The sequence below is a fragment of the Prinia subflava genome, chromosome 5 (assembly GCF_021018805.1).
Source record: "Prinia subflava isolate CZ2003 ecotype Zambia chromosome 5, Cam_Psub_1.2, whole genome shotgun sequence".
In the NCBI taxonomy this organism is placed as follows: domain Eukaryota; kingdom Metazoa; phylum Chordata; class Aves; order Passeriformes; family Cisticolidae; genus Prinia; species Prinia subflava.
In genome coordinates, this window is record NC_086251.1 from 14,389,718 (window position 1) to 14,412,037 (window position 22,320).

Consider the following 22,320-nt stretch of genomic DNA (forward strand, 5'->3'; position numbering starts at 1 on the left):
GGTGACTAAAATGCAACAAATCTAAAAAAAGGAGAACAACACAGCAAACTTAAGTTCATTTTACTGCACTGTGTATGCAAAAATGCTTTGAGCTTCAAAATACTCTGGAGTGGCTCTTTTACAGAAAAACAGCACACTGCATACAAGTCTTGGAGCAGAGGTTGACAGTGGGGGAACACTGCCAGTTAAATCACGGGAGGAAGGTGAACAAGGCAGTGCCTACCATGCACTGGGAGCAGTTTTTTGCCTCAGGCTCTATCTTGACAGAAATGGCATGCTCGGTCCAGAGCGCCAGGCAGTAGTCGATGGCCACCATCACCGTGTGCTTCAGCAGCTGGGACAGCAGCAGCAGGGGCAGCAGGAGGATCCCTGCTGCACTCAGGTACTTGCCACAGGCTCTCCAGGGCATCTTGGCTCTCTGGTGGAGCACTGAAGACAGGTTGTCTTCGTCATCACTCTCTGTTACTTCTTCTGCAAGGTGCAAGAGAAGAGGACGGCCATGCTGTCACATATCAAAGGGACTGGCAAGCTACAAACCAAGTCTTACCACGCAGGATAAAGGGTGGCCCTATGGCCAAAGTACCTGCTCAGGCCTGCATTTATCAACCTGCTAAACTTAATAGTAATGCACACTAAAAAGATGCAAAACCCCTCAGCACTTGGCGATAAATTTCTTCAACCATGTTTTTTGCAATGTGAAAGCACTGGCTGGATAAAAATCAATTGTAATCTTTTTCCTATGTAAAACCTTAAGCAAATATGTTTAGCTATTGACAGGTGAAGTTCACCCAGCATATTGTTTAATATTATTCTTCATTCATTATTAAATCATATTTGCATATAAGAAAAAACCTCAGAAGTCTGGAGGAAGCAATGACTTGTGAATGCTTGCAATCACTCTAGTCCAGAGGTCAAAGCAACGAACAGCACTCTTATAAATCGTAACCCACATGAAAAATGTTTTGTTCTCTTGCCAGTTTGAATGGTGTTAATTCATTCTAATATAATTTAACTGTGAAACAGTAATGTACTGGCAGTGGGCTCAAAGGGTGCCCTTTACCTTCATCCTCTTCATCATCTTTCAGCAATGCTTCCCGGGAATACATCGTCCTCCGGAGATTCGTTCTTTCCAAAACAGGGTTTTCCTCAATAGTTGTTTCCTGAAAAGGGGACAGTTCATGTGTTTTCAACCAGAGAATCAATACAAAGAACCTGCTACTTGTGATAAAATTGTTCCCACTCAGTGAAAAATAGAAGTGAGAATCTCACAGCAGGAAGCTGTGATGGATTTGCTACCTCTGTGTAAAATCAAAGGACATAAATTAGATATCTAACATTCATTTCAGGTTGTCAATCCCAACCCTCCTGGAATCTTAACTCGGACAGTAATCCCAGAATTAACAATGATTAAGATTAATATCTCGTTCTTCTTGTGTTATAAGTACAAAAGACACAACATTTTTATCATTTAAAGAACTTGATAAAGGCATATCTGAAAAGCTTCCACCAAAGGCAATGAGTAAATTCAGGCATGTCTATAAAACCAGTTGTCAATATTAGCAAAGCTTTTCCTAAAATGGCCATATTTATATTCCTTAGGTGACAATATTTTGATAAGGTTTCCTATCAAGAATGGATTAGAACAGTATCAAGGAAACATGAGCTGTCCAGATGAAGGAATTTATCCTTAGAGATAAATAATAATGGTACTACATTCATATTAAGTTAGACATCACACACAGCATGTCAATTCTTGTTAAACCTTTCAAACTAAGGCAAAAAAAGACAAGACATTTTCTTGCATATATTCATTTCCCTGCCCATCAAAAACCTTCTCCAGCTCTTGGTCTTGTCGATTCATTAATGTCTTCCAGTGTTCAAAGAGCTCAGTCTCTGATTTCTGAATGTCCTTGAGTGTTCCTTCTCTCTGGATGTTACCATCTTTCATCGCAATTATCTAAAAAGTCAGAAACACAAGTGGTGAGATAAATAGCTGGGTATGTCTATTTATTTTAAAGCTGTATTGCTGTCTTTGACAGGATTTTCTCTTTTCTTAAATAAATAATATTTTCATGAACAAATCTGTCTTCTAAAAAGACAGTGACATTCTCTCCATCCCCTTCATTCAAGATGCTGAAAACCCAGAAACTTCCTGCACTCCACGTTTTCAGAAAAGGCTGCTTTTAAGAAAGAAGAATGGGATCCCTGTTGGCAGACAGGGGGGCACACTACTCTTCCTAAATACAAGTCATTAGCAAGATAAGATTTTCGAGTTCTCTTACCTCCTAAAAGGAAAAAGCTTTTAGCAAGACATTGAGTGCAGGAGGTTTTGCCCTCATTCAGACAATTAGATATGAGAATGCTGGCTCCTTCTCTGATACCATGGACTGATAAGGAAGAGCTAGGGAACTTGATTCTCTAAAGCTTTAAAAGCATAAATAGTGGACACAGTTTGGAAAAGAAAAATATATATGCAAGCAAAGTCTGCAGGGAGCAGTTTCCAGGTTTGTGTCAGGGAACTATGTTATACACACAGTGTAACTACCACCACTCCAGATCAGAGGGGGGCAACTGGAAAATGAGGCACGCAGATTGCAAACTCCCATTATTATAAAAGAGTTAATGCACTGCTTCTTTTTCTCTCTCCGCAGAAACTCAGAAATTTCCATGGGCAGAGAGTGGGGAAGTAAACAATTTTGTTTATTGCTAAGAATTTAAAAAGAGAGAAGGTAAAAATAAAGAAAACAAGGATCTTTTTGCGATCAATTTATTCAGGAAACCTGCAACTGGGATACACCTTGAATTCTTCTGAGGGTTTTGTTGAAAAGATTTAGGGGGACCATGACATATACTTCAAACTATATTTTTATTTAAAATTTCTTAATAAAATAAATATTCCCTCTTCACTCCACTGGGTAAGAATTGGTAAGGATTAATGAAACCCACATTTAGGAAAAAAACATGAACTATTTTGTAATAAATATTTTTTATTATGAAGTTCAAACAAATCCTTCCTGTGCTACCATTTGAAACAGTATATTTCATAAAAACTTACACATCTAGAAGATAATAAAAATAAAGCAATTTTCGTACAACATCTCCTAAAACACCAACATCTAGAAATGGGTATTACATTCTCAAAGAAAATTAAAACAATTACACTGATGAAAGGCCATAGCTGTGTATACTTCAAAAAAACTGCAGATACGTAAGAATAAAAAGGAAGTTAAGATGGACCTCATAGGGAGGGGAAAAAGGCAGAAAATTCCTGTATTCCAAAAGACACTAATTTGAAAACCAGGACTGTGTTGAGAACAGTGGTAACTCTGAAGGTGAACAACTGAGAGACAGGGTCACAGCAGAGACCATAAATAACAAATGCTGCCAACCAAAAACCCGATCAGAACAAGATGAATGTCTATCTGCAGCTTCATGCCAAGCCAATATGAAGCTCAGGAAGCAGCTGTAATATGATTATTTCTTGAGACCAGGCAACTGCTGCTATAGCCTGTGCAAGATGTGAAAGAGAGAAGTCCTGCTAGGAGGTATAACTGCAGTCATCCATCACCACGGGCAAGGAGACCCGGGAGGCTGGAAAACTGCAGGAATAAGTGCAAGGCCACTGGAAACCAATGAATTAAAAAAAAACAAAAAAGAATCCAAATCTCAAAAATTTCCCTATTTCCCTCTTCATCTTTGACATTTCCAATTATAAACTGGTATAGAAAGCATACCTCCATTTCTTTTCCTTTAAAGTAGAAAATATAAAAAAGAAACCTAACAGAACAATCAAATACTACACATTTCTTAAAATCTTGCCTACACACAAAGGACAAAGATGTTTTTAACACATTATATCCTAGTACTAACTATACAGAAATACTGGGCTTTTCCTTGTATTTCCATACCTCTCAATATCCACCTTTTCCTGTGATAGCACAAATTCCTAGTAACATCCCAGTGGAGGCAAAGGTGTTTAACATTTCACTGTTTTGAGATTAAAAAATTAACCAATATAAGTAAAGTTTTGGGATACTCAATGTATTTTAAATGTAACCTGCTTTCATAGGAGTATTAAGTTGCAGCTCTACAAAAATCCAACCTATTTAGGTGTTCCAAGATGGGAATCTCAAAGTTACAGCTCCCCGAACTAGCTGATTTTCAAAAGATCTTTATTAGATATCTTCTCACTGAACTATTACTTGGTGGAGAGATGAAGTGAAAGCACTGTCTGCAGCAAGACATGTTCCTGCCATGTTGTTGCCTCCTCAGAAAAAATGAGCAGAGGTTCCTTACCCAGTCAGCGTGGGGCAAGTACTGCAGCTTGTGAGTCACCAGCACAATGGTGCGCTTGTCCTCCCGCAGCATTTTCAGGATCCCTTCTTGCATGAGATGGTCACTCAGGTGGATATCCAGGGCAGAAAAAGGATCATCCTGTCATGATGATAAGGGGTCAGCGTTTGGAGCCAGAACTTACGGCCTCCAAGGAAACTGAGAGGTTTTAACACCAGTAAACCCAGGCAGATCCACAGAGACACACAAAAGAGGCCATCAGATCAAAACTGTGCTGAGGAATGGTTTCCTTAATTTACAGAACACCAAAGTGAACTGTGCTTCTGCAGAGAGCACTGAGTAACGCCAGCTCTGTCAACTCTATAATTCTGTGGGGTTTTCTGGGACCTGCCCCTCTCCCCAGATGTGTTCATGGCCCACTCAGCTTCTGTCAGGCTCCAGACAATGTTGTGGTGAGGGTCTCTGGCAGATATTGCATTACTGCTCCAGGGATAGGGACAACAAGCACATTTCTGTTTCCCTTGAAAATCCCTGCCTTGTGGTTTGTGGGGTTTTGTTGTTGTTGTTTTGGTTTGGTTTTGGTTTTTTTCCTTTTTTTTGCTCATAAATCAACACTCTTAACAAAGACTCACAAAAAAAATCACAAAAGAAGCAATATTGATCATTTTGCTGACTCAGCTCAGATATTTGATTTGAGACCTACATTATTGTATTGAATCAATCAATTATATGCAATTCATTTAGGCATAAATTCATCTGTACCATCTTTTGGGAAACTTGTTTACCTAATCCTACTTTTATGGAATCACAAACCTTTTGATGTGATTTGATTTGATATTTCTGCTTACAATAGTGATACTGGCAGTAGGATTTACTTAGTGTTACTATTTCATACTATAATACTACACTACACCCAGGCTTCATTAAAAATCAAAAATATCTGAAATTAGCAGTAAGATAAGTTTGACCATTTAGATTTTAATAAACCAGAGCATCACAACATAAAGCACCTAGAAAGTGCTTTTGAAGTACAGTAACTTCACGATCCAGAATTTTCTCTGAAAAGCATGTGTGCAACAGTGTGTGCACTGTGCTTGCTGAGCAAGGATGTTGCCAGCTCTGCTGCTGCACTCTTCTGACCTGGCACAGACCTGAACATCAGCCTTATGACATACTTGTGAGAGTGAAGTTTCATAAATCTTTCTTTACAAAACCAGCCTTAAAAGTACTCAGTGTTTGCTAATACTAACATACAGGATTTCCTTATTGTTTTCTAAATATTAATACTAGAAATAAACTTTATTTGGAGGTGTTTTTCCATTGTCAAAACCCAAGAGAACCTGCTGCTCTTAGGAGGTATTGAGTGTCCTTCACAGAAGGACAAAAAGGGCAGAACCAAGTTACAGACAATAGTGGATCTGCTGGTTTGCAGCACCTGACCCAACTGCTCCCTACTCTCCTGCACTCTGATCTTTGCCTGGAAGTGCTCTACACATGAAGCAAGCACAGACTGATCAGCCTAATTACAGAGAAAGGTCTAAACAGCTTCCCTTTCTTTTAGGGATTACATCTAATGTGCACAGCTTTTCTAATCCTACGTGACTTATGTCTCACTGTCATAACAGCTGGATTCAAACCTTCTAGAAAACTGAGGTAAAGAAGGAAGTCCTAAACTGGAAAGCCAGGAAGCTCACTACAAGTGAGTGTGTAGGATGCATCTGTTTTCCCACCTGTGAAACCTGTTAGAACCTGCTGTCACTCTTTTTCCGTAGCTGAAGCTGCGACAGGATATACAGCAGGCAATTCAGGGTGCAAAAGCAGCTTTGTTTGTTGCAGAGAGGAAACACCCCAGACACGAGACAATATTAATTTTAGACCTGAGAGAGCTTAGGAATTTCACTAATACAGCAAAACTATTACATTTCTAAGACCCAAAGATAAAAGCAAGGGTCAAACTGAATTTTCAACACACTGGGAGAACAAGCATCAGCATTTCAATGTGCAGTACTCTCTGTCTGTCTGCAGCATTTGCAAAGTGCTTCCTACCTGCAGGCTAGCTGACAAGAGATACAAACTACACAGTGTACATTTGGCTGGGCTCAGCGAAACACGATGTTCAGCGTGTGACCCATGAAATCCTCTAAATGAAGCAGCAGCTCGTGCCTCTGCATGGAGCATAAACAGAAGGGCACCTACTCACCAGGAACACAACATTTGTCTGCTGGTACAGGGCTCGTGCCACACTGATCCGCTGGCGCTGCCCTCCAGACAGATTAATACCCTGGAGATAAGCAGGAGAGAAACAATCAGACAGTTAAAGAAAACATCAACTGAGCACTCATATTCCTTATTCTGGCTGGATTATCCATAAAAGACTTTTCTAGGCAGAGAAATATGAGGAATTTTTCCAAAGTGTGAGCCTATAATGTATCCTTGTGGTGTTTTAGGGTGTGTTTTGGGGGTTCTTTTGTTTGTGCCAGTGCATGTTAGAGTAAACTCTTTACAAATCTATGACTTCTGTTTCCGTTCTCATCACTCCCTAATCTTCCCATGTGTGATAAAGCCACTGGTTAAACACCTGTCCTTCTGTAAATGAAAGGGCTCTAAAAGAAAACAAAAAAAATCTATGTATTTATTTTTCTGTTACTTCTAAAGAAACCAAAAAATATCCTGTTAAGTCAGGATATCTGCAATAGCAGCTGCAGAATAGTCAAACATTCTGATAGCAGCACATTTAAATCATTGCACCTCACATAAATGACAGTGTTTCCATGTTCACTGAGCAGTGAGCGTTCAGACTAATGACCCAAACATACACTTAACTAAAAGATTACCTTTGTTGCCAAATAACCTGTAAGATTTTAAGAACCAACAAAATAATAAACCCCCCTCTATATATTTAAACCAAAAATAGAAGCCTGCAGCTGTTTACTGACCCTTTCTCCGATCTGGGTTTGGTCTCCGTGAGGCAGAATGTCAATATCAGGCTGGAGGGAACAAGCATCAATTACTGCTTTGTACCTGTGGAAACAAAAAAGGCAACAAAATGCACACAGATACTGCTGGAGAAGCACATTTCCTACCTGTAGAGGAACAAAAATTAACCAGCTGGAAAAAATCACACAGTGGAAAACGTATTTGTTAGCCACTAATTGTTCTAATGGGATCTCTTTCAATCACAGGCAAGTAAGTAATATTTCAGCTAAGAAAAAGGATCTCAGGTCAGTTTCCCAAATAAAAAATGTTAAACACAGGAAAAACAAATATAACTTCTTCCACGGTATATTGCCATTTTTAGCAGTTGTTTTTCTTACCCAGGGCATTTGTTTCTTGTTTCAATATCCAAGAATGACAGAAAAAACAAGAGTGTAGGATGGAAATACATAATCAACCACTTCTTTTGAGGGTGGGGGACAGCAATTGATTTCTAAATATTTGACAGTGTCTGGTGAGCATGTATATTGAATAAAAAGGCAGCCCACTAATTCTTTACAAACAATATTCCCACTCCCAAACAGGTGATGTCCTTCCAGGAGAGGTAAACTAGTCAATCAGGTGAGAGAACACTGCATGCTAAACAAACATGGTCCTTGGAAATGGAAACATTTGTACACTTGAATTCAAGTGAGGCAAACCCTGTCCCTTGTGTCACCCAGCAAAAACATGGTCAAAGGGGGAGACTCATGTTCAGGCAGGTGCAGAAGGTTTGTTCCTACAGGGAGATGGGGAGCCATGTGTGATCCACACGACACAAATATTTATGGAAAAGGGGAATAAAATACAACAGCTGGAACCTGTTACCTCTGTTTGTTAAAAGAGCTTTCAAATGTGATATTCTCTTCCACTGTGGCATTGAGCAGCCAAGGCTTCTGGGATGCATAAGCTACTGCACCTCTTTTCCTGGGAAAAAAACAAACACAAGAGTTCCCAGCTTACCAGTGCAATTGCTGCTTTTGGAAACTGTTTTCTTGTAAAAGAAGAAACTAGTGTTCAAAAATGCTTTCCTTTCTTTCTTTAGGACAATCAATGGCTTTTCCATAAAGAAAATACATAAGATGATAAGTTTCCAACAGAACACTGAAATGGTTTACCCAACTGAACTTCACTTTGTTCCCTCTTCTCCTACTGTGAGGTGGGGTTTGGAGAGTCTAGCTCAGTACAGCTGCCTCTTGAGCAGAGTGGATGGGAGGAGGAAAACCACCAAAGACTGAATCCTAGCTCTGTTTGACTAGATTAATTAAAAAAATTAAATGTGTAGTAGATCACTAGTTAGGCAACACATTACAGGAGGGACATTCTAAAAAGAGAAAGTATTTGAAAAAGATCCAAACAACTCTACACATGTACAAAGGCAATTCCCTCTGCCATATTTTCCCCCATTCTAAGATGAGAACTAGCGCTAGAAAGTAAATTAGTAAGTAATTTCCATTCCTATAAAGGCAAGAAAAGATAACACAGACAAAAATATATTTGCTAAATTTCCCCCGGTGAAATAGCCCTCATAATGCATCATCAGAAGGGCCAATTTACCAGGTACAGTCAACAGGATTTTCCTCACCATGCACATACAATTTCATAGAAATTATTATTATTACTACTATTTAAAAAGGAAAATATCTGCCTGCTGGAGAATTTGTGCTTCTGTTGTCTGTGGTGCATTAAAGATTCCAGCAAGGCAGAGCTGGGAGAAAGGCAACACTTTTCATCAGAGCAACTAATACCGTTGGACAACTCCTTGGCACACCAACCTTTCTACAGAAAAGGGCCAACAGAGGGATCATATACCTAAAAGCATATCTGTTTTCTTCCTAGCTCAATCAGCTAATCCAATAAAAAGATAGGACCTCTCACCCAAACGTGGCCTTTGTCTGCTAGACAGCCATTATGGCAGCCTGTTTCTAGTTGGACCTGAAAGCAATTCCAGCCATGACTTGACAAAGTGCATTTTATTTCTCTTTATAAGTTAAGGTCACTTGCCCTGCTCGGTTTTTTCAGGCTTTTACCAAACTTGTTTAGAAACTAAGATAGGATCCAATTTTTGTTGATGACCTGAAAGCACACACAATTCCACTATTCTGCTAACATGATTCCAGGTTGAAATTTATGATATTTCACTAGAATTTAATTACGCTTTATGTATTTTTGTTGCTGGAAAATGAAACAGAAATAGCTAAACAAAAGAAAAAAAAAGACAGAAGACATCCCCTAGGCAGCCCAGCCTGCAGCCCCAAAATCTAATTCAAAGAGCATTCAGGTCTGCCTCAAGAGAGAAGCATTTTTTCAATTAGCATGAAATTTTCATCCCAACAATTGAGAAAAAATTGCTCTGAGCATTCCAAGATGAAGACATATTTCCTTCCCTGTCTTTCTTTGCTTGAATCTGTGACTTTGCAGCTCTTAATTCTCAACGTGATCAAAAAGTTACTCCTAATTTAGGTTTAAAAAAATAGCAGCAAAGTCTTGAGGAAAAAGCTTTTACAGCTTTTGCAGAAAGTGTTCTTTGGTTGAGTGAAGATTAAGGGCCCTGCCAGTGTGATGCACTCCATGCTGAGAACCAGCACAATGTCTGGAAATACCACTCACATTTGGATTACATTGTGCTTTAAGGACATCAGTGAGAATTCATTAGTGCAAGGAACTTGGCAACAGGCAGTGAGCTTGCCAAAACTGATTATGGACTGAGGATTTAGTAAATTCCTCTAAATTAATCCTAATTGCAAACTGACACAAGGATGGCATATCAGGACTGATCATATTTTGACATAAACAAAAAGTCTGCAAGTGCTTGCAAGCTTCTTTTTCACATATATGAAATTTACTGCATGCCCACAGTGCTGCTTACAGTAAAGAGACAATAAAACAATTGTTACTGAAACTGTGAGAAACACACGGCTTAAAATCCAGAGAACAAAATATTCTGCAATGGAATGTGCAAGACGTGCTCTGAAAGTCTGCCTTGAACATACATAAGGTTTCACAGTTTTAGGACTGAGTGCAAACCAATGGTTTAGGAGACAAAGGCTTCTGAGGGATTATTCTGCAGGTGGAAGTGATGGCTTCCTGTCCCCAGATTGCATAAATAACCATGTGTTTTCAGCAGTGGAGTGAGTTTTTTCCCTTCTGATAACACAACAGACTAACCATAGCCTCTTAATTATCACAGATGTGCAGACAGAAAAATTCAGCCTTGCAATTAATAGGGAAAACCTTCCCTGAGCTCCCTGGAGACTATGAGCTTTGTCTAATATAGAATCAAGCCTGTTTACTAATTATGAATCAGATTAATTCATCAGAAACAACACTGTCAAAAGGAACAACATTCACTTCTTTACCGTGTGGGTGACTGAGCACTGGAACAGATTGCCCAGAGAGGTTGTGGAGTCTCCCTCGCTGGAGATACTCAAGAACCATCTGGACACAATCCTGTGCCATGTGCTCTGGGATGGCCTCCTTGAGCAGGAAGGTTGGACCAGATGAGCCCCTGTGGTCCCTTCAACCTTACTCTTTCAGTCATTCTGTTGTGAAGATTGCTTGTTTAAAATGATTAATCTGTCTCTACTTTCACATATCTTTTTAAGTCCAGGAGGCACAGTAGATCTCCAAGATCAAACACAACTAGTTAAGGGACATTCATACATGAATTTCAGTGCCTCAATAAACCTACAAAATCTAGGATGTTGGCAATTTTTAAAAGAAAATAGATGCACTTAAAATGTAATGCAGTTAGGATTATGATGATAGAGGAAATAATACATTGCAAATCCTTTCCTGTGTGTTTTGGGATTGCTGACTACAGTTTTATCTTGATTACTTTGCACAATTCATTAACTTCTACTATCAGTCAATTCAAATTCAAATGTTCTCCAGATATGAGAGAAATGTGTACTGTTCTGTATTATAACTGCTTATGCAGAAAATATGCTTCTTGTATTTTCAGCCTGATGGAAAGTATTGGAGCATTCTGGTATTGCTCCAATGCAATTCCAATCCTGAGCATTCAGGAAGAAATCTTTCTGCCATTGTTAAACTTCAAGGGGTTTTATTTTAAACCTTGCAGTCGCTGCATTCAGAGACATCCTGTTTGTCTTCTAAGGAGGAACATTAAACTCATTAAGTGCAGAGACTGCTGAACAATATTCACAGAGTCACAGCATGGTTGAGGTTGGAAGGGGCCTCTGGAGCTTCCCATTAGTTTTTAAAATGTCGTACCTGAATTCCATGTCAACAGGAGATTCTTTCTCTGGGCTGTAGAAAACAAACACAAGGGTTTTAAAAAAATTAAATTATTTCAGACAGTGCAAATAACACCACAAAATAATATCATTATGCTATAATTAAAAATACAGCAAAATGACTGCATAACAGAAATAAAGCTCTTTTTATGTTAAAGTTCTCTGCTATGTGATATTGACCTAAAAAGAGTATAGTTAAAGCTTCAGTTTGGAGAAGTGCTAAACCTTGCAGAAAGCCTTTAACACCTATGAGTAAATGCTCAAGACCTCAAAAGACTTTGACCCAAAATACTCTTCTGAGAACACCACAAATGTTCTGCAGGATGTTAGTGCAACAAAACCACCAGAGGTATTCTTAAAGCACTTAACCAGCTAGGAATCTCAGAACATTATGGTAATGTAGGTAATTGTTTCATGCAGTCTAATATTCTTTCCTACCTTTTAATACTCGTGCCATGCTGTTGTCATGCATGTTATGTCGCTGTTCGCCATGGATAACCATGGAAATGGATAATCATTTCAAACATGTGACTGTCTAATTCTGATCATACTTCTCTTGTATCTTAATGGGTTCAAATGGTTTCCTTTCAACTTGGCCCAGAAATTTCAAAGTATCCTCTACCAGGAGGGCCTAGACACGAGGTACAAGAAAGATCCTCTTATACTACAGACAGATGGGAGCAGCAGTTTTGCAGGACTCAGTCTGACAACCACACAACAAGTCTGAGAAATAAAGTAAATGGGAGAGAAGAAGCTGGCAAATCTAAAGAAAAGGCAGGAGAACAGTTGGAGAATCACAGAACCAAGAAAATGTTGTGGTCAGTAAAAGCCATACAATGTAGCCTAAGTCAAGGGAAGGGAGGCCATATGACACTGCTGATTTCAATAACAAACTTCTCACTGAGTCCAGCAGGAACAGGATCATCTCTTTTACAAGATTCACTGTTCTGGAGGTTAGTGCCCCAAAGTCAGAAAGATTTGTTCTTAGTTGATTTGGCAGATATTCCCAAAATCAAAACTGAGCTATGTTAGTCAGGTAAAAATAATTTCTGTGCCAACAGATGGACTAATCTCTTACTCTCCACACTTCTCTGTATGTGCCTGAAGAATGGTAGGTGAGAAAAACTTATGACAGGATGTAAAAAAATGAAGAGAAGGGTAATGAGGAGAATTTGCTTTAATAAATGAGACCTTAAAATACTTGACACCATTTTTCAAAGTGCAGAATAATCTGGTTCAGATCTTTAGAGAAAGATTTTCAAACATATTAGAATACAATTTTCAAAATCTCCAAATGGCAATGTTTTTATAACAGAAATCCAACTCTTATTTTCATTACTTGCTAAAGTGGTTTCAAAAATTGTATCCTGGGATAATGCAGTTAAAATTTCACAGATTTTCAGAATTCTGACTCTATATCTTCAGCACAGATATTAGAAAACTGTTTTTTTCTACTGCAATTGATTTAGCAGAAAAACCAATAATTGCACACAATACCATACCTGAAATCTTCCCCCGTCTCACTGTCAGAAGTGCAGCTGCATCACAAATAGAAAGCAAAGACTGTTTACTTAAGTGAGCACAAGCAATCTGCCTCAGAAAGAAAAACTATTAAATTCCACTTAGTGCACTGGCTGCAAACATTACTTATCACAGGGCTGCAGTGCAGCATCTGTTCCTTCCACACAAACTGGCTTGATTTCATCAGGCAAAAAGATTTGGTGACCCTTTTTTACCTTATAAACATTAATTTGACTCAACAAATAAAATCACCTCCACCCTGTCCTGGAGGTGCTAGCAGAACTGAGAAGTTCTTCTGTGACAAGAATGCAGTTCCATTATAAAAAGTTCATTTTCTGGGAAAACAAAATTCATGATACTGGGTTTTTTTTCTCATGACAGTAACTGCACCTTTACAGCACATAATGGGTTAGTGTGAACCCCAAATCTCACCACATACTGTGTTCTATGTCAGCCCTATCCTTGGGGTGATGTGCTTGTGTAAATGTAGGCATGTCCAAAGGACAGACAGGTTTTGGATTTGCTATTTTTGAACGTGCACAAAGATGTTCAGAGTTGTTTTGACAGGATGACTGGGCATACTTATTACTGATGCTAAAATCAGTTCCATTCAAAAGAGTGAAAAATCTGTGTGTCAAATGATATAAACAAAATCAAGGAGGAACAAAGCCTTTTACGCTTTAAAGAGGACAGTCTCATTAACTTTGTGCCAACACAATTTGTTTATAAATATCCAGGAGAGAGAACTATACCTGCAGATTAAAAGGTTGGTTCAAGACATTTCCATAAAGTTTATGCATAATAAGCAATGACCATATCTAAATTAAATTTACTGTACAATTGGAGAGCACCACCAGCCACCAGTACTTTTACTCCAAAGGTCTGTGTACTGAGCAAACCTTTTCCACAGTAAAGCTCACACTCCACTAGTCTTAAGTGACCATGTGAACTCAGTGGCTCATTATCCAAAAACCCATGAACCTGTTGCATATGATTAACTAGAAACACATTCTTTACAGAACTAGTGATAGGCTGAAATAGAAAATACCTCTTCCAGCCCTTCCATGCAGAACACAAAGACTCTGAACCAATTGCATATCAATTCCCTGACCTCTGTTTCTGCTCTGTAGCAGGAAAACAATTATTCTCCACTTGGAGTTTTAGCTCAAACTTCCCAACCCACTTTCCCCCACTTGTTCTATCCCTTCTTTCCCCCTTTTCCTGCATACTCTTGGCAATTAAGGATGCCTTGATCTCCTACCAGTGCTGAAATGCCAATGTAACATATGGTTGATAAAGAGGTCTAGATCTAATTTGTCAAGGTATTTTAGATGTCTAAAGATGCAAAGATGAGCCTACTGAGATTTTCAAGCCTTCAGATTTTGATTTCCCACTTAAATAGAATTAAGTACTTGGATGTTTCTGTAAACATCCAGTAAACATGTATTTTTAAAAACCAATTTACTTTGCATAAAAACAACTTCAATTTTTTTTCAAATTTGATGAAAACAGTCAATTCCACATTAAGATGAAAACCTACTGCTAGCAACCTTAAATCTCTATCTTCCTTCACATTATAAGGACCCAAGATTCACATGCAAGAATGTATGTCCTCTTTAAACCAAATGACAATTATGTTTGAGCAAACTATTTCCCAATTAGGTCAGTTTTTTGGTATTATTTACTCGAACAAGATTTGAATTGGGTCTATTAAAAGTGAGATACTGCCCAAAAGAAATTAGCATGGCATATAATATATTTATTTACTCAGTAACAGGCCAAATCATTACCATTTACCACCTGCGCAGAACATAAATAATGATTCCTCTACTTTTGTTAAATCCCTAACCACATTATAAAATATTTATACTGAGATGGTGTCAGACTGCTTGGCACAAGAGGCATTAATTTGAGCTGGGTCTTCTGGACACACACTGTAACACAAACAACAAAAATATCACAAATGAGCCATGGCTCACTTCTGATTATCTCCCTCCTAGCCCAGGAATAAATTACATTATTTTTAAGGGTTTGAAATAAATATTTTTATGAGAAACAAGCAAAAATGATACACAGTTAATCCTGTTTTATTCATAAAGCATGGGGGCAAAGAATAGGAAAATGACTTGCTATCCATTAGATCAAGGGAAGGGTCAGGAATAGCATCCAGATTTCCTGAGCACTGAGTGACATGTCAGCAGGATACATCCTTCATCTTCATAGCTATGACCTTGGAGGAAGGGAAGGAAATTTGGATGAACTAATTCAGGTCTATTCTGTAACGTGAATGACTGAAGCCAAGCAGTCCCAAAGAAAGAGCTGTAACAAGGAACTTAAGTGATTTTGGTGACACTTTTCATTGCCTGAGCTGAGGCTAGCAGCCCTGGTGATTACTTGATAAGACTACTCTCCTTGAACCTGGGATAAGGTTGCATGTTCCCAGTCAGGCATTAGTATTTGCTTATCAAATTAAGGGAGCTTTCATCTGATAGCTTCACAACACAGGTGGGCAGCCCACACTGGCTGCATCCATCACTCTGAATAGACCAGTGCACATGGCAGCAGCTCTGAAAGATGAGACAACTCCTAATCTGTCCCAGTGCAGCCAGCACTTACAGTGCTCAGATTGTTTCAGCCACAAGTCCCTTTCTACATATCTGACAGATAGCGCAGCAAATGTGATAACAACTGAATTTCACCTTGTGATACTTTGGCACATATAGAAGGCATGAAAACCAGCCCTGACCTTTCCACTCTTGTGAAGAACATACTTCTAAACAAGTGCTATTTAAAAACACAGCACAGTTTCTGATCAGAAACATCATGTCATCTGTTTTAGTTTAGCATCAGACATTCAAATTACACTTCTTAATCACGTTATGTCATCTGTAAAAAATTACAGCCTTGCTGAAATGAAGTTAGTTCACCTAATGAGGCTGCAGGGATTCTGTATGGTTCCTCACCACAGTCTGATTTTCTGCTTAGGGAAGTATATTCCCATGGATAGATCACTACATGCTGGAAGTTTGGTTTCTGTTCTTGTTCCCCTCACTAGCTGAAAGGGTCATCTTCTTATGTTTCGTTTTCCCCACCTATAAAATAGACAACCTTCCTTTCTTGTACTATTGCTATCAAAGCACGTGCAATTCTGAGTAGTGTGACTGGCTTACACATGAAGGCTGGATATAAATCACATCTCTTGACAAACACACAAGGAATTTAGAGAATTGTTCCACAAAATCGCTGCAGAATCCACTGGGTAACAATGACCCTCTGTCCATCAGAGTGTGTAGATTTGATTTATAGGTAGCCTGGTTTTTCTTTCCCAATCAATTGGAAATAAAATTGTTTCTCTAGGTTCTTCTGCAATTTGTTGAGCTTTACCTACAAATAGTCATAGCCCAAAGGGCAAAATGCAGGTCTATATGGCTAGGAAGTCTGGTACTGTGAAATAAACAGGCCAAAAATGTTCACACATTGATCAAACTGTATATTAGAGACAGCAGGAATTTAATGGAAACCATATAGAGGAGATGCAATATATTTTACCATCTGTCACCATGCCTGAGGGTCAAGAGAACAAGTCCCAACAGAAGCTGTTGGAGCTCAGTCCCATTTGTTTCCCTCCCTTCAAGGCAAATACAGAGTTAGACACGAGTGGAATCTCTAAGTGGCTGTCAGAGCCCAGGTGCTGTGTCCCTTGGAGAGAAGGGAAGGACACGGCTGACAGTCCTGTCAGATCAGGCAGGATGCACGGGGGATGACTCTGAGGCCACTGCCACTTGAAAGACACTCCTCAAATTCTCAGGCACTAGCCTGGTGCTGGGGTGGAGCACACATCTGAGCCAGGCACTGCTCCTAGTGAGCCAGCACCTCTTAGAGCTCCTTGCAAAGACACGAGCACAGGCCTGAAAGTGCAAACACCATTCTGCAGCTGCACAACACCTCAAGCTCATCAATTCTACTTCCTAATTAGCAACAATTTCACTCGGGTTATGCTGCTGGAGTGCAGAATGCCCAAGAATGGTTGTCCATTTCTATTAGTGGAATAGGCAGCTTGTTTCACCCTGGTTGGGCATTCTTTCTAATCTTAGGGTAAGGTTTTTATCTTGACTGTGTATCTAGAAAACCCCCAACTCCACAAGTTCTCAGGTGAGATTTTCGGCTTTTTTTGCATTACTGCTCTAGTCAAGCTGAATTTTTAAATTAAATTAGAATTTTAAATTAAATGCCCCTACCTGCTCCAGGATATGTTCCCAGAGATCTTCTGCATCTCACCAAGTATGGCCAGCAAGAGAGATGACTTACCACAGCCCACCTGTCCTACAATCATTGTTAGCTGACCTGGGAGGGTAGAAGGTATACATAAGATCATGATTTGCCAAATAATTATTGAAAAATATCTTATTCTGTTTCTCTGATGTAATTTTGTACCTTGAGGGATTCGGATATCAATATTGGACAATGCTGGAGGACCTTCAGGTGTCCAAGTGAAAAATCCATTTGTGATCTATACCAAGATGGAGAGAAAAGATAAAGAGAAACCCAGATTTAGAGCTCACTTTTTTCCCAATGTCAGAGAGACTTCTCTTTTCATTACACTGGGCACAGGAAGAGAGTTAGCCTTTGCCCAATGCAGGAAATGGATCTTCAAGTGACTGACTTTGTAAAGGACTGATCTTCGATGGGCAGAAACCTCTGAACTCAAACAAGACTACAAGAAAATTACTGAGAATTCATGAGGGGAAAAGAAGTTGCCATTTAGAGTTTCTCTTGTTCTGTTGTTTGTAAGGTGGCTACATGTAATAAGTGAAACGATTACAACACAATTAAATTACAGACATGCCCAGTTTGCTCTCTGCAGAGCCCTGAATGTCACTCGAGACACAGTGCAGCTTATAGAGCAATTACACCACCCAAATTCCAAGCAGACCTGCAGAATCTCCCATGAAATTAGATGTTGCTGCCCATTACAGCATTTTCCTTTGTATTTCTGACATGACTCTCAGATAATCTAGGTTTTGCTAGATACAGAAATTGTTTCATTGAAAAATACAAAAACCAGGAAAGCTTGTTCAGACTTTAAATTAAGATTTCCATGGATATTATGAGAAACAAGGAATGGGAGACAATTTTAGAAGGCCTACATTTATCCAGGACCCTCATCTCTCACTTCTCCAGAGCCATGAAAGCCTTCAAAACCTTCCAGCTATGCAAGGTACAACAATTTTTCATCTACAATGCGTGGAAGGGGACACTTTTATCAGACCCTTGAGAAAAACTGATACACCTATCTTGAGCAAAAGCGAGCGTGGTGTTCCTCCCTCTGGATTACCAAAGGCAGCCAGAGGATCCTCTCACAACAAAGGCTCCTTCCTGGGCAATGAGCTGCAGACAGACAGAACCTGTAAAATTCCCTGACCCAGGGGCCATCGGTGACAATGGTGTCAGCAGATGGAGCCAAAGATTATCCCTGGGTCTGGCTTTGTGTTCATGCCTTACAGAGATTACTGCACCAGCCTCTCCTTTGTGACAAACTCCTCTGCTGTCACTCCACGCAGTCTTTTGACCCAGCACTGCCCCTAAAATCCTCTTTCAAATATTCCTCCTTTTTTCCTGGAAGTCTGCTCAAGAAGGATCCTGCATCAATCCAGTATGTCTAAAAAAAACCTGAAAGCATTACCAGTTGTCCTACTTAGTCCCATGAAACTGAATTATTCATCCTCTTTTGCTGGAAATGCAAATGTAACAGCAGACTTCCTAAATAAACAGCTTCATCACTATAACAACCATCAGGATTTTTATTACTTCTGGCCATTTCCACAGCAAATCAAGAGCATCAGTCTTCAAAGTGGCATGGGTAACTGTAATTTTTTCTTCGGACAAGTTAGATCTTTGGGAGTTAGTTCTTAATTTCATCTGGGGAAAGGCTACAAAGAATTCCAAAATAGGAAGGGAAGGTCCATGATGAGATTATTTTGGGAACGTCTACAACAAATTCTTCTTGATTTTCTTCATCCCATTATTCTATATATATTCCACTCTGGAACTGGAGGAAGGAGTCTGGCATACATAAAGGGTTGGGTCAGATGATCTTTTGAGGTTCCTTCCAACCTATGCTGTTCTGAGTTCAAATTTTTGGAACTGAGAACAGGGCTAATGACTTAAACACTTGAAATAGAAAATGGCTGGGTGAAATTTAGAGGAACAATTGCAACTGATCACAACCTAGATATTAGCAGTTAATTCTTAAAAAAGAAGACAGATACAAGAAAGCTGAAGGTTAATCTGACAAGTGCACAAGTGCCTGACAGTTCACACCAAATGCTTGTTTTTGAACTTGAAACTGCCATCAGAGTACAAAAATGACTATTAGTGAGCTAATATAAGTGTTATTAGAGTGACCTTCATATCACCTTTACACAAAAATCATCTGCTTCTGTGATGTTAATGGGTCTTCTCATGTGAGAGCTGTAATTGTTCCAGTCCTCCCTGGCAGGCCTCTTGCGGTTCACAACCTTGAGTGGCTGTGCAAAATCAGAAAGACAGAAATAAGCACTAATTGGTGGCAGCATCAGCAAAATGTCCTAAACCCTAGCAACCATAGTGTGAATGATACAGTTCAGGATATTAGAATAGAGGTTTTGCATTTGCAAGAAATAATCAGTAGGAAATGGGAAAGTGAAAAATTTATTCTGGGTACAAATGACTGCAGCCACTTCACTGGCAATGAGACAGCTTTACTCACCACTGCTTGGTACTTGCTGTGATTATCTGCACTTCTTAGCTCTGAAGATTTATCATGCTCTTCTCCAATTTCTTCACTTGACAGGAACTCACTCAATTTCTGCACACTGAAAGGGAAAAAACCCCACAGTCACACCTCAACCTTGGAAGTAAAACTTTTGTTCACTGTAATGTTTATTACAGAGCATCCCTTCTGGTACTTCAGCTGCTGTCTGCTGCACAGTTTGTTTGTTCATGTTTTTGTTAAAGGTGTATGAAAAGGTGTATGAGAGCTCTCACACAAAGGTTTTTTCAGGCATTTGGTGGGACATAGAAAAGCTACAACAGTGGCTTGTTTTGAAGCTACTCACCCAAGCAGAATTAATGTCATTTATGCAGATCAAGTGTGGCCCAGTCAGTCGTACTGAACAGTCTTATGAAAGCTTTACACCCTGAGCCAAATTCAACCAGCTCTGGTGAAATATGGTGTGCATAAGGTAACTAGATAAAAGAATATACCTTAACAGAATAGTACTCAACAGATGAGATAGAAAAGGAATCCTGACAACCAGCAACAAAGAAGGCATAAAATTTTCACTAGCTGCTTCAAGATTTAATTAGCTAAGAGATAATGTGCCTTTATTAAGACATTTAACAGATCAGGGCATCAATTTTATCTCTGTACCTGACTTTATAAAATGCATGTCTAATCTACTCACAGGGACAGCAAATGAAATTTGTGAAAGAATTGGATTGAATCATGAACTCAACATCAAAGGAGCTCAATTAGCTGGTAATCAGTTAACTATTAGTCTTCAAAATGATAAAGTGCCAGAAGGCCTAAAAATAAATTTACAGACAAGAGCTAAAAAAATTGATTTCAATGTTTAGCCTTAGGCTAACTAGGGAGAAAGAGGAAAAACAATGCCACTGAAGCACTGTGATAAGTGGTGATCTGTTAGGATGCCAATCTTACAAAATAAGAATAAATCTGCCAAGATTTATTTTCCATTTCACTACCAGGGGTTTCTTTTTTAAGAGTTGACTTAGTTTCTTCTAAGATGTTCATGAGATCCCCCACTGATGCCAAAACACTGTTGGATCCGGGCATTACTTCCTGAGGCAGGCTCCCTGCACAGCTAACTCTTGTCCTGCCAGCAGAGATTAAAGTCACCCGGGCACTGCCAAGCAGAGAACTGGTTCTAGAGTTCTTCTGCCAACATACCTCATTGCTAATGGCAGCTGAGGACTGAGAGCAGTGCATCTCTAAGTGGATTCAGTGGAGGGAATTTAGCTACAGCAGGCACTACAATCTAAACAACAAAAAGGGGAAGAGTAACTATTTGGGATGGGATAAGAGGAATAAGAATTAATTTGGGATCAATTTTTGATCAGAATTCCTTAATGGGAAGGTCTTTCATCTCAAAGGAAGTGATTAGAACCTCCATTGCTTGAAATATTCATATCTATTTGCACAAAGCTCTGGAAAACAGGGCTAGGAATCTTTCTGTTCAGTGAACCAAACATTTAAAAGAACATTTCAAATGTCTGTAAACCAAATGATGATTTAGATGCTGCCTATATGGATTTGATATGCAGCTGCAGCTGTATTCTCTGCATCAAAATTACACTGATATTTGAGAAATTGCTCTGAAGACAGAGGGAGCAGACAGAGAAGTCCCCCATGTATCTGCTCCAGGGTCTAGAGGGGTAGGAAGAGAAGACAGCAAACATTCTCAGACCATGCATATCCAAACAAGAGTACGTTTGTATTAAGCCATCCAACAATTTTCATTTTATTCTCTGGTTATGTATCGAGGTGTCTGTACTCTCTGCAAATCCCTGCCCCATACTCTGCATAACTCTGGAATTACTCCTCTTGAAGCAATTACTGAAGAAACACAGTAGAGCTGTGAGAAATTCTTGTGTTAGAGGCAACAGCTCTTATTTCAGGATGCCAGACAGTTCTAAACTCTTAAAGAACAGAAAAAGGACGTTCTCTGCAGAGCTCTTGCTGACAGTGCAATTCTGGTATTCCAATATCTCCACAGGGGAACTTATTTTTAAGCCACAGAAAGGATGTATTGATTAAAACACGGTTATTTGCCCAGCTGACTGGAAAGATGGTTTGACAGGAAACCCAGTAAGAGACACAATGCCACTCTTGCTGCTTAACCTTTGCTGATTGAAAGCAGTACACTGCACCCTTTGTCCCTGAAGACTCACATTGATGAAATACACCAATTAGCTCCTCAGTTTTAATTTTCAGTGGCAGAAACACTCCACATGTTAAAAAAAAACACACCAAAGCACCACTATACCAAGAGGTATCAGAATTTGGCACCTTCCTAAAGACTTTGAACAGTTCCCCCTCTCAGAAGCAGACACTCAAGGCCATAACTTGGAAAATTTTTAGGGGTCCTACATGGAACAGAAGCTTTAAATCTGTCAATCACACAGTGGTTCTCAGTGTGTCAATGACAATCCACAGGGATGCTTTGCAATTGGGCATATGTGTAATGACTGAAGATACTGACAAGGCTATTGA

The 22,320-nt window shown here is 39.3% G+C and overlaps 1 protein-coding gene across 1 annotated transcript in view; it reads right to left on the bottom strand.

Moving 5' to 3' along the window:
- Window positions 1–22,320, bottom strand: part of ABCC8 (ATP binding cassette subfamily C member 8) — a 73,694-nt gene that overhangs the window by 18,755 nt on the left and 32,619 nt on the right. The window contains exons 13-25 of the mRNA XM_063398098.1: window positions 19,795–19,900; window positions 19,463–19,573; window positions 17,481–17,556; window positions 17,285–17,390; window positions 13,028–13,063; window positions 11,503–11,538; window positions 8,095–8,193; window positions 7,230–7,314; window positions 6,494–6,574; window positions 4,297–4,434; window positions 1,832–1,957; window positions 1,061–1,160; window positions 224–471 (exon numbers count right to left, since the gene is read on the bottom strand). Coding sequence (XP_063254168.1) covers window positions 224–471; window positions 1,061–1,160; window positions 1,832–1,957; window positions 4,297–4,434; window positions 6,494–6,574; window positions 7,230–7,314; window positions 8,095–8,193; window positions 11,503–11,538; window positions 13,028–13,063; window positions 17,285–17,390; window positions 17,481–17,556; window positions 19,463–19,573; window positions 19,795–19,900 — 1,348 coding nt within the window. The remainder of the gene's footprint in view (window positions 1–223; window positions 472–1,060; window positions 1,161–1,831; window positions 1,958–4,296; window positions 4,435–6,493; window positions 6,575–7,229; window positions 7,315–8,094; window positions 8,194–11,502; window positions 11,539–13,027; window positions 13,064–17,284; window positions 17,391–17,480; window positions 17,557–19,462; window positions 19,574–19,794; window positions 19,901–22,320) is intronic.